Source organism: Ailuropoda melanoleuca, chromosome 6 (assembly GCF_002007445.2).
Source record: "Ailuropoda melanoleuca isolate Jingjing chromosome 6, ASM200744v2, whole genome shotgun sequence".
Taxonomy (NCBI): Eukaryota; Metazoa; Chordata; class Mammalia; order Carnivora; family Ursidae; genus Ailuropoda; species Ailuropoda melanoleuca.
Genome location: NC_048223.1, coordinates 12,153,280 through 12,165,500, shown reverse-complemented (window position 1 = coordinate 12,165,500; position 12,221 = coordinate 12,153,280). Strand labels below are relative to the sequence as shown.

The window sequence follows — 12,221 nt, the reverse complement described above, 5'->3', positions numbered from 1 at the left end:
GATATGTCAGTGGTCATGTCTGGGAACTGAAAGCATCAGTAGGAAAAAGCCAGGAAAGACAGTGAACATTAACTGTGAAAGGCCTCTGGGTTGTGTCCAGATATTCTCTGCTCTGGCTTCCCGGCCTCAGAGACATTGGGCCTTCAGTAGCCCAGGAGGGCTCTTCTTTTTGTCCTCATTTCACTTGGCTTCCTGGGATGTTTCAGGGGCATGATCTGTTTGATTCAGGCTCTAACGTTTAGCATTTGTGTCTGTTCTAGGCGTATGGTGGTGCCTATGATGTCATGAGCTCCAAGCATCTTTGTGGTGACATCAACTATGCCTGGCCTACAGCAGAGATTGCCGTCATGGGAGCAAAGGTGAGGGCCTCTAGCTTTCCCTTTGCCTGGGTCCAGGTACTGCACTCTCCCAGTAGGAGCTCATAGGTGGGAAACGTTGGAGAGATCCTAGAACTCCTCGGATGGGCCAGGATTCTAGGGAGTTGGGGCCTAGGCCTTGGAAAGTCTCCCACCTTGAGCCCCAGGGCCAGCTCTGGCTGTTGTCCTGAGCTCTCACTTGAGGCACGTGCTGGTATCATATGACGTGCTCGGGGTGGGAGGGCCTGAGGGGGTTTTGAGATTATCAGTAAAGGGGAAAGGGTTGAGTCGAATGAACTAGCTTTTGGGAGGATTGGACATTCCCTGTAACTCCATCTCATTTCTTTGGAGAGGGTGCCCTAGAGCCATTCTTTTTAGCCATAGAAGCTGAACTGTAGTTCTGACCCCTGGTGACTCTGGGCAAGGTATAGCAGTGCCCTCCTTATCCATAGGGGGTGCACTCCAACACCCCCAGTAAAGGCCTGAAACCAGGATAATACGGAACACTATATATGCTGTTTTTTCATATACATACTTATGTACTTATGATAAAGTTTAATTTATAAACTAGGCATAGTAAGAAATTAATAATAGAACAGAATGATTATAACAATATACTGTAATAAACGTGTGAATATGGTCTCTCAAAATATCTTGTACTCGGTCTTCTTGTGATGGGAGACGATAAGATGGAGTGAGGTGAAGAACATAGGCACCAATGTCAGGAGGTTCATCTGTCTTCTTCTAGAGTGGGGTTGATCCTGGGTAACTGAAACTGCAGAACGGGGACTACTGTACTTCCTGTTGCTTAGCCTGGTCCCCACTCCTTTCCTGCTTTCAAACAGCTACTGGGATTGTACCAGATAACTCCCTTGACTCTCCCCATAGCTGACTTTTAGGGGTTCTGAGGTCAGGGCTAATCTTTTAGTCCTCTGTACTTCTACATTTGCAGTTCAGTCTTTCTGCCTGTGGCCAAGGAACTGTGTACTCAGTATAAGAAAAAAGGAGAACAGCATTTTATTTCCCTTGATGCAGGAGACCATGGATCTAACAGTGGAAAACAGGACAAACATCTTGGCCTCAAAGAAGGGTAGATGCAAGTGGATGGAGTAGGATGGAATTTGGGGACGCAAGCTACTGGCTTTGCTGGGGCTGCCTGTGATTGGGGCCACAGCTGAACACCCCATCACATAGCCCCTGGAATCATGATGGTTGACTCCAACAGTGCTTACGTCTTTGCCCTGGCACTTCTCTCCAGAGCACTTTGATTTACCATGAAGTTCACAACCACACACTGTGATAGTGAGTTGAGGGAGGTCTACCCAGGTTGGGACTGCCAATTAAGTTCATTAACTACTCTCATGACAGGGTGCTGTGGAGATCATCTTCAAAGGGCACGAGAATGTGGAAGCTGCTCAGGCAGAGTATATCGAGAAGTTTGCCAACCCTTTTCCTGCTGCAGTGAGAGGTAGGAACTGTGGTGGGGAGGGCAGTGTTGGTCATTTGATGGGTCACTTGCTCTTTTACTCCACAAAGTCTCATATAACTGCCCTTTGCCCTTACAGTTGAATATGGAGATGAGTAAGGGGTGGGATTGTCCCTGGGCAGTAGTCACTTAAGGACGGTATATATGCTGCTTTGGTAACGAGGATCAAAACAACATTGCTGAAATGGCTAAATTTCTTACAGTGTTGTTCCAGTTACCGAAGTACTATGTAAAAACCTACTCTAAAACAGAGTGGCTTAAACAATCAACTTTTTTTTTTTCCTTTTTCTCATGTTTCTGAGGTTCATCAGTTTGGTCTGGGCTCAGGTAGATGGTTCTTCTGCTGGTCTTGCCTGGGATCAGTCATGCAAAGATCGTGAATTGGTGATTTGGGGTTGGATAGTCCAAGATGGCTTCACTTACGTGGCTGGTGTTGGCTGTCTGCTAGACACTCTGAACATGGTTTCTTATTCTTAAGGAGGCTGCTCTGTACTTGGTGGTGTCCTGAGGGCAGCAAGAGGGTGGGAGGGGAGGCTGCAAGGCACCTTGAGACCTAGGTTTGGAAATTGCACAGTGTCACTTTTGCCACATTCTGTTGGCCAAAGCAAGTCACAAGGCCACGTGAGGAAACGGAATCCTTGATGGGAGGAGTGATGAAATCACCTTGCAGAGGGACTTAGTTACAGGGATAGAAGGAAGTGTAGTGATTTTTGAAAATACAAATGTATTTTCTTAATTTTTATTTCCTGTTGACTTCATTTTGGCAGGAAGGGGATCAGACTTCATTTTCTTACCACGTGCATAAGTTGGGGCCCTGCCAGAGGAACAGGGCTGCTCTCAGGATGCAGGGGAAGGTTCACAGGGCCCATGCCCTCTTATAGTAACTTGGGTCCTGCTCACACTGTCAGCCCCTGAGATGGTGCCCAGGCTGAACACAGATTGGGGGGTGGCATTATCTGGGGATGCAGATGATCTTCCTTTTCTGTGCTTCACCAGGATTTGTGGATGACATCATCCAGCCTTCTTCTACACGAGCCCGAATCTGCTGTGACCTGGATGTCTTGGCCAGCAAGAAGGTACAGCGCCCTTGGAGGAAACATGCAAATATTCCATTGTAAACGAATCAAAGGATAGTAAACCAGGAGCCAATTACTGCCTGGCCATTCATACCCATCCCTGCCTTTGGCAATCATGATACCCGGAAATCTAAATACCGGTAATTACTTGAAATGGCTGTTTATTAATTTCTAGGAAGATTTCATTTATGCCTTACTGTAAAATTATTTGCTTTATTAAAAATTTGTTTTAACTGGTATTTTTTGAGCAAATCTCATTTTTTTATGGTAGAAATATGAAAAATCAAGGAAACAGTAGAGTATTGTCACTTAGAGCTAACCTTTATTTGATACCTCTGTGTATTTTTTTTCCTTTTTCCCCAGAATTTTTCTCTCTGTAGGTGAGATAAGAAGCTTTTAGGGCAAAGTACTTACCTGCTTAGGCTTACTTTTAAGTAATATTTAATAATGTGCCCTTAATTCTTCTAGGAATTGTTGAGGATTAAATGAGATGTGTGCGATTGTATCTTGCAAAACAGATGCTCAGTACGCTGTAGGACTCTGTATCAGGTGCTTTTCAGAAATGTGTTCTCAATTTTAAACTTTACTTTGGAAATTTTCAAATCTATAGAAATGTTGCAAGAGTGGTATTTGTGTACCTTTCACCTAGATTATCCAGTTAATTTTCTACATTTGGTACATCTCTTCCATAAATATATAATTATTACTTATTATTTTTATTGACCCATTTGAGAGTAATTTGCAGAATCATGACACTTTATCCCCCTGCACCACCAAACATCAGTGTTTATTTCCTAGGAACCAAGGCTCATTGTCTGACAGTCTTTTATTACATTGACATTTTGGAAGAGTGATTGCCAGTTATTTTGTAGAATGTCCCTCAATTTGGGTTTGTCTGATTGTTTCCAGATGTTTGGATCTAGGTAAGAGTTATGCACGAGAATGTTCTTTCTCTCTATCACATTGGGAAGCACATTATGCTAGCTTTTTCCATTATTGATGAAATTGACTCATCACTTGGTTACGGTGGTGGCTGCAAGGGTTACCATTTTTTCTTTGTAATTAATAACTGATCTGGGGACATTCTTTAAGCCTGTCAACAAACTTTCAACCAGTACTTTTAGTATCCATTGATGATTCTTGCCTCAATCCGCTATTCTGTGTTGATTCTAAAATGTTGCATTTCTAACCCAATCATTATGTCTGCATTTGTTAGTCATTAGTCTCCTGGAAGAGCTTTCTTTTCTAATATTTTCAGTATCTCTTTAGACTCATTGACTCTTTTTTTTAAAAACATTTTTTCCTGAAATAACTTTTCTTACTATGCTATCAATCCCTGTCAGATTTTCAAACACACATTATACTAGTTTGTTACATTTTCCCCCTGCGCCATCCCTACTATACCCCCAAGAGATGAGATTGGGAAGCATATATTATAGTTGAAATCTGTTTGGTATGTGTTTCACAAATGTTTATTTTAGTGAATGAATATATCAAACAAGAAAAAAAACTCATAGATTCTTTTAAAATTTAAGGTGTTACTCATTTTGACACTTAAAATTTCAACGGGAGCTTCTTTAAAGCTGGCTCTTTGATCCTTTTGATATGTCCCAGTAATTTTTGGCCCACTTCTTTATTTTTTTGACACAGAATAATGTACCAGGCTCATCTTCTATTTTCCTTGCCCAGCCCTGGATTCAGTGATTTCTCCCAAGTCCTGGTTTCTTTTAGAGGTCATTTAGAAGCTAAAATTGGCAGATGTTCACATTGATGCTGGGGTGTCATTGCTTCTAGTTATTTTCAGCTGACTAGGAAATAAAATTTGTGAATATAAAGGTATATGAGGAACATGTATATATGTTATACAGTTATTATATATCTGTTTAAAATCATGAGTTCATACTGGAACTTTTAATCCCAGTCCCACATACAGGTCCTTCTTTGCTTTCCCCTATTCTATATTTATGTATTTCTTACCTCACAGTGGTAAAACTGGGTCCCATTATCTTCAATATAATTTACTCATTTGCTCAATCTTACACTAAATACAAAAGTTTGAGAACTTTTAAAGCTCAAGACTCTCTTTAGTTCTTCTATCTTTAAACTGAAGGCACATAGTCAAGTTATTTATATTTATGATGTCAATTTGAAAGAGAGTCCTTTTTTATGTTTGTGGACCATTTTAGTTCCCTCCATCTTTGTTTTATTTTGCTGAGTATGTAAAGCATTAACTATTATATTAGAAATGGAGATTTTAGGGGCGCCTGGGTGGCACAGCGGTTAAGCGTCTGCCTTCGGCTCAGGGCGTGATCCCGGCGTTATGGGATCGAGCCCCACATCAGGCTCCTCCTCTATGAGCCTGCTTCTTCCTCTCTCATTCCCCCTGCTTGTGTTCCCTCTCTCGCTGGCTGTCTCTATCTCTGTCGAATAAATAAATAAAATCTTTAAAAAAAAAAAAAAAAAAAAAAAAGAAATGGAGATTTTAAGTGGTTTCAGCATAAAGGTCAACTATAGAGTGCTATTTCAGAGTGCCCCATGGGGTGTGCTTTTCTCTGTGGTGAGAACCTTGGGTCTTCCCACCACTGATGACTTTCCCTTGTCCCAGATCCTTAGCTCCAAAGGAGCTTGAATGTTCTATCATTTCAAGCTCAACTTGAGCTAAATCAGTATGTGATTGTCTTATCTACTTTTCCCATATCTACCAGCGACTCCATCATTCCAGGTAGCTAGTCTTATGCCTCTGGAGTTGTTTTGTTGTTGTGGTTTTTTTTTTGGTTTTTTTTTTTTTAATGTCTCTCTTCCCTTTCCAGGTGATTGGGAATCTCCCATTCTAGTCGGGCTCTAAGTGCAGGTCTCCCCACTGGTGTTTCTCTGTGGCCTACCCTTAAATCCAGAAATCTTGTTCTGAGCTTATAGTCTAATTCCAGGTCCAGATTTTGTTGCATTCTTCTGCTCTAGCACTTCCAGTGCATACCCTGCTTTCCAAAAAGTCTTTAATCCACACAGAAGGTTCTGTGTCCCTCCCTTGCTTGCCAAGTGAGTTTAAGCCTACAGCCCCGTCAGTTCCCCCTTGGAACACCCTCTTGTTGAATAGCTCCAATTTGCTTATGATCAAGAAAAGACCTGACTTGGTTCATCTTGACCTGCAAGCTTGAACTGATTTTGCTTATTGCAGGTGTTTAAGCATCTGATAATGCATATTTTTTTTCTGTATAGATATTTTTATCTTCATAAGTAGATGATAAGTTTCTAGGGGGTAGAGACTGTTTGGCCAGAGGTTCTTTATACTCCTGTTTGTTTGTTTGGTACCAGCAGAAAGATTATAAACCATGGGAAAGGAGTGATGGTTGACTCCTGGGCTTTTAGAGGCCTCTTATCAGGTTGGTTAGCATGTGGCTCAATAGCTTGAAATTGCTTGGCTAGTCCGGTTTCTGGGGTCAGCTAACCCAGGATTTGGATTATTTGGAGGATGACTGCTACTATAGTCCATTTATTTAAAAATAATACATCATATACAAGCTTGTGTTTTTTTTTTTTTTTCCTTTTTGAGGAAGGGGGTCCAAGATGTGTTTTACCAGGTTTTGAAATCTGGACACTGAGGGCCTGCTGTAAGAGGTAGAGGCGGCAGCCCAATAAAGCATTTGGGCAAGAGGCTTCTGGGAAGCCTTGGAGTGGAGATGGTGGGGAAATCCCATCCAATAAACCAAGACTGGTGGCCAAGGAAACACAAAGCTGCAAGACCTTGCAAGTAGACCAGCATCTATGGATGACAAAATGCCTTGAGAATGGTGGCAGAGTATTCTCCAGTGGCTGCTGTTTAGCAATGCCTTTCCCAACTGGAATTCTCTCCTTAGGAGTTAAAAAACTCTGGAGTCTTGTAGCCAGAGAACTTGGGTTTACTGAGCAGAGTAGTGGCAAGTGTGTCTTTCTTTAGACTGAGAGCAGGTAATATTGTGAGAATTGAGGTGAAATTTAAGAAGTACTGCGAGTGTCCTGGACATGCCCCTGTTCCTCTTGCCTTAAGTAAACCCATTCTTCTTGAGCCACAAAGCTAGAGTAGTGAAGCTGTGATTTGAACCCAGATAGATTTGTCTGAACTCTAAGCCTGTCTTCTAACCATTCAGAGCACTGCTTCTCAACTGATGAAATACTTGGGATGAACTCCTAAAGGTAGAGTGAGAAAGGTCATGGTTGGCTCCACTAGGATTGTCTCAACCCAAAGAGCTACTAAATTTGGAAAGCTTTCCTACCTCATGCATGATGACCTGTCAGTCCTTTTTGAGTTGTTAGAATAATGGGGAGCACATTCACAATACAGCCTTCCAGTCGCTTATGTTCATGAAAAGCTCTTCCAGCTTCTCTTCACACCATGTCTTGGTCTCAGTGAGTTCTCTGCCTCTGGATGCACTGATCCTTTGGCTGCTGCTGGTGCTTTAGATATGGTCTGCCCAGAGAAGCCTGTGAAGGACACTCACCCATACACTGAATTATAACTTTTAATGGAGTTGTTGAACCAGCTTAAACTTCACCTGTTTGACAGATATGCTGTGGCTTTATTTTTTTAGGGAGAACCACTGGTCCTCATGCTGTTGCACCTCTGTGGGCATGGAACCACCACCACTCCAAACAGGAGCTATGGGCACTTAATGGGCAAAGCCTCCGTTTGGGGCCTCTGTGGAGTCTAGCAAACACATTTGGGTAGATGTGGCAGCCATAGTAGGGAGGTTCTGACCATGTACCTACTCTCTTGGATGGTGAGTAATGCCTCCTTTATGTGTCCTTGGGAGCACAAAGCTGTCCTTCAAAAAGTGATGTGTAGCTTAGTGGTAGAGCATTTGACTACAAAAGTGATACATAATAAAGACCCCAACAGAGCAAGGCACTTAGGAGGGCATGGATGGAACCTTACCTGAGTTTGCTTTGGTATCAAAAGCCTGAGGTGGGGACACTAAGCCTTTATTTTCCATGAAGAAACTGGTCCTTGTTCGATGGATTCTTTTCTGGAAGCAAGGCCAAATAGAGAGTCACAGTCAAGTCACATCTGTGAGGTTTCAAGTCTGTCCCAAGGTAGAGTCACACTGGGTAAAACTCTGGTCTAGTCTCATAAGCTTATAATTCCAAAGATGAGCTGCCACAGAGACCCTTCCTTATTATCTGCCTCCTTGGCTGCCTGGAGAGTTCCTCTGCTGTTTAGCCCTCGCATCCCTGCCTTTCTGCACAGACATCTTAGGCCATGTAATGAACACAGCCCAGAGAACAAGTCCAGGACCATAAAGTGTAGGGCATGAGTTTTCGAGTGATGTCTGGCACCAGTGTCAAGAGAAACTCTCATTTGGCCCTGTAGAATCCAAGTGATCTTTAAAGGGCTGCTGTTAGGGGGGCAATCAGGCATAAAAGCCTAGGGGCTGGATCTCAGGCAGAAGGATCCAGGCTACAAACCCTGAATGCCTCCTTGAAAACTGAGACTACAAGAGACCTCTTGAACCACAGACAATTTCTCCAGGGAAATCCAGGGAATGAAAGAAAAGGAACGAACTAGTCCCAAATTTCCTTCCTTAAAAACAAAACAAAATTCACTGATACAGTTAACAAATTATCAGAATGAGCAAACTCTGAGCAAACTCTCAAAAGCAGGAAAATCAACTCTTTAAAACTTTACCTAGTAAGAATAGGATGACTACCACAAGCCTGATTTTGAATAGTTTATTAAAGGAAAGGTGAAGCATCAGTTTCAAATTGTACAAAAGGAAAAAAACCTCATATTGCAAATGTACAATTTACAGAATTACTAGCAAAACCAATCAAGGAGACACTGAAAATACAAAAATTCGATTGACTTCAAACTCAACTGCAAACCCATTGGAGTAGATATTAAGCTTTTTTTTTTTTTTTTTTTTTTTTTTTTTTTTGTTGCATGGTAGTCTACAATTCTAAGTCAGCATCTGTTTTCCACATGAAACTGTCAAGCAAAGGATCACTCTCTGCATGTGCCAGGGCACCTCCCAGCTTCCTCCTTGGCCAGAACCGTTGGCAGGGCTGGCAGTGGCTGACAGTCCAGTTATTCCTGCCCCTTCATGTCCAGTGAGGCCCACATTTCTGGAAGAAAGTGAGACCCCAGCCCCTCTAACTGGAGCCCAGGAATTGCTAAATTAGCAGATACAACATTTTTGGTGACCAGGTTTTTTCAGAACTGTACAAATATTGAGAAAAATCTCAGTTTTGTGTTTACTAAAAGAATGAATAATCCATTTGCTTTCCCAAAAAAAACAATCATTGGGTGCACAGATTAGTAAAAAAATGCTTTTCATTTTTGGTAAGAATGGAAAGCCTCATGATTCTGTTGCAGCTACTTTAAAAACCAGCCCACAAACAGCGTGGATGGATTGGTTTGGAATTGAGGCTTACTTTAAAAAATCAGAAAGGTAGAAACTAAGTGGGCTTTTAAAAATAATAGCAGCAAGTCATAAAAGTCTAAGCAGAATGTAACTCTAAACCACTGAAGGATGTCCTGAAGATTTATAATTTCTTTCCCCAAAATAATTAATATGCACATTTAACACTGAAATGTAGCTGTATTTCAAGGTAAGCTTAGGAACTTCACCCTCTAAGCACAGACTTCTATGCAGCACATACTTCTATAATTGGTAAACTTAATTCACAAAATTAGCGCATAAGGTATTAAGTGCATGGGAAGTAGACACAGTTATGTTACACTCAAAATTACTTTTGAATGGCAAAGAACTTCTTCATGATTATCTTTTTAAGAAAACGGAAGTCTATGTAACTTGAATTTGGCAGGGCATGAAATAAGTAGTAAAAACAGCAAACTGATAACTTGAGAACCATTTTTGTTTTTCTGAGAATACTTTATTTGCTGGTAGAAGTTGCTAAAAATGCACAGAACAAATACCAATAGAAAATGTACTGTATTTGAATCTCCCTATTCTATATAAAATGAATGGTGTACAGCATCTGTTGGAAAATGGCTGCATGGACATTTCTTATTTTATGCCCCCTTATAAATAAAAATAAACCTTTTTATTCAAGAGTATATAAAATCTGGGAATCCATATCCACAGAGGGTGTGTGGTTTTTGGCAGAGATGCACTGTCAGAATTTCATCTTAGCTTGTCAATATTCTGCTCCTCCGTATTTCTGTATTCCACTAGGTCAACCAAATCCAGTGAGCTCCAAAACACTCTTCGGCAATTAGGATGAGCTGCTTACTCATAGGTTTAATAAAAATGGTTAGCTTTTAAAACATAAAAAGGCAAAATGTTAAAACGGTTTTTAAATTGTACAACAGGAAAATAAAGTTAAAAATATTTTTTTTTTTTACTCAATGCTGAGTTTTCATAAAACAGGTGTATAACAGTGTTTTTATCTTGACAGCTGTTTTAAAAATTTAAAATTTTTTCCTCCCTCCAGAAAAACACACACATCTGTATTGGGATAAGTCCAATATTAGGACACAAATGATTTTTCAGGTCAGTCTTTCTGAGGTGACATTCACCAACATTCTCTTGGGTAATTTACATGCTCCTCTTCTGTCACTGCAAAAAGGGATTGACCTCAATCATTTGATTAAAAAACAAATCAGATCACATCAAAAGTGTTTTTTCCCCCATACAAGCTATCACAGTATATAGGCCTCTAGCTCTAAATAATAGAGTTCCAGATTTGTAAATTTTCTTCAGACTTCAGAACATAGGCATTCCAAATCCCTAGAAAAATGAGAAACACAATTAACTTGGTGTGTAAATAAGACCCAGAAACTATAAATAAAATGCAGTAATAATTTAACATTTACTGAATCGTCTTCTATGATAGCTGCGGAATCAAAGAAATCTGGCCTCAGCTCAGCTCTCTCTCGCCGATTTCTTGATGGGGGCTGGAAAGAGAAGCCAAAATGTTTTCCTGAGATACATTAAGATGGTAAGCAGCTAATATTTCTGATGGTATCACAAAATAGAGCTGTTGAGGATCAAATTTTGAAAGGAAAATAATGTGGCTTTTACATGGAGCATACATTTTTTAAAAGGATTTCAAACTACAATGAATAAACTGAATATGTAAATAAATTCATATAATTAATTTTGGGGCCTATAAACACAGAACATGCCTTTGAATCATGGAATGATTATAAAATTGATCCCTAAATTCCCAAAAGCAGGTAGATGGAAAGCTACTGATGAGGGGTAGAAACTGGAGTGACATGATCTCCTTTACACTCTTAGAAATGTTTCATTATGGAAAATTCAAAACCTACATACAAAGCAGAATGTTATGGGCTAAATTACATCCCCCCAAATTCATATATTGAAGACCTAGACCCCAGTACCTCAGAATGTGAGTGTTATTTGGACACAGGACCTATAAAGAGGTAATAATTGAGGTAAAATGAGGTCATATGGGTAGATTCTAATCTGATTCATACCCTTATAAAAGAAGGAGACACAGAGGAAAGATCCTATGAAGGCAAAGGGAGAAGATGACTATCTGCAAGTCAAGGAGAGCAGCCTTAGAATGAAATCAATCTCCCTGATACCATGATCTCAGACTTGGAGCCTCCAGAAATGTGAGCAAATTTCTATTGTTTAAGCGACCAGTCACGTGGTACTTGTATAGCAGCCCTAGCAAATACATAAAGTAGTTTGATGAATTCCCATGTACCCATCACCTAGCTTTATCAACTGTCAAACCTTTGGCCAATCTTGTTTCATTGAGTCTCCTGTTTTTTCTTTTCTATGTCAATTCACCTATAACTACTTCAAAATGTAGAAGTATATTTTGGACAGAACAGGAATGGAAATTTAAAAAAACAACATAATTACCATGCATTACTATCTCTGACAATCAATAATTTCTTAATATCACCTATACCTAGTCCATATTCAGGTTTCCTTACTTCAAAGATGTTTTTTTCACACTGAACAAATATGGTCAATATTCTGTGTGTGGTTGCTATGCTGGAACACACTATATATATCATCAGACTCCAAGTTAATTTAAGAGACCAGACGTACACACTATACTGAGAGACAGATCTTGTGTGAGCCCCTTCTCAAGAAGGTAATACGGAACCAGTTCCTGTTACTGCCAGAATTTAAAATCTGACAGCTTGGAAAGCAGGCTTGAAAAACACAAGCTCATCCAAATGTGCTAAGCGTTACACTGGTCCTACCTGCTGCTATGTTTACAACCTTCACACCTCTCTCTCCTTCCCATGGGGTTCTGAAAACAAGAGCATCATTTTACACCAACACTTTCGCTTATTTTAACAGAAGGAAATGTATTGAAATT

At 40.4% G+C, this 12,221-nt stretch overlaps 2 protein-coding genes across 9 annotated transcripts in view; one reads left to right on the top strand and one right to left on the bottom strand.

Annotated features, from left to right (window-relative positions):
• The window catches only part of PCCB (propionyl-CoA carboxylase subunit beta), a 106,419-nt gene extending 103,243 nt beyond the window's left edge, over positions 1-3,176 (top strand). For 2 of the 3 annotated variants that reach the window (XM_034661960.1, XM_019805491.2), the window contains exons 12-14: positions 261-359; positions 1,725-1,824; positions 2,839-3,176. In XM_034661960.1, coding sequence (XP_034517851.1) covers positions 261-359; positions 1,725-1,824; positions 2,839-2,960 — 321 coding nt within the window. In that variant the 3' untranslated portion in view covers positions 2,961-3,176. The remainder of the gene's footprint in view (positions 1-260; positions 360-1,724; positions 1,825-2,838) is intronic. The other variant, XM_011231798.3, reaches the window with a different exon arrangement.
• Positions 3,177-8,607: 5,431 nt separating this feature from the next.
• Positions 8,608-12,221, bottom strand: part of STAG1 (stromal antigen 1) — a 414,808-nt gene continuing 411,194 nt past the window's right edge. For all 6 annotated transcript variants that reach the window (XM_011231800.3, XM_011231799.3, XM_034661958.1 and 3 more), the window contains 2 exons: positions 10,729-10,809; positions 8,608-10,642 (listed from right to left, as the gene is read on the bottom strand). In XM_011231800.3, coding sequence (XP_011230102.1) covers positions 10,619-10,642; positions 10,729-10,809 — 105 coding nt within the window. In that variant the 3' untranslated portion in view covers positions 8,608-10,618. The remainder of the gene's footprint in view (positions 10,643-10,728; positions 10,810-12,221) is intronic.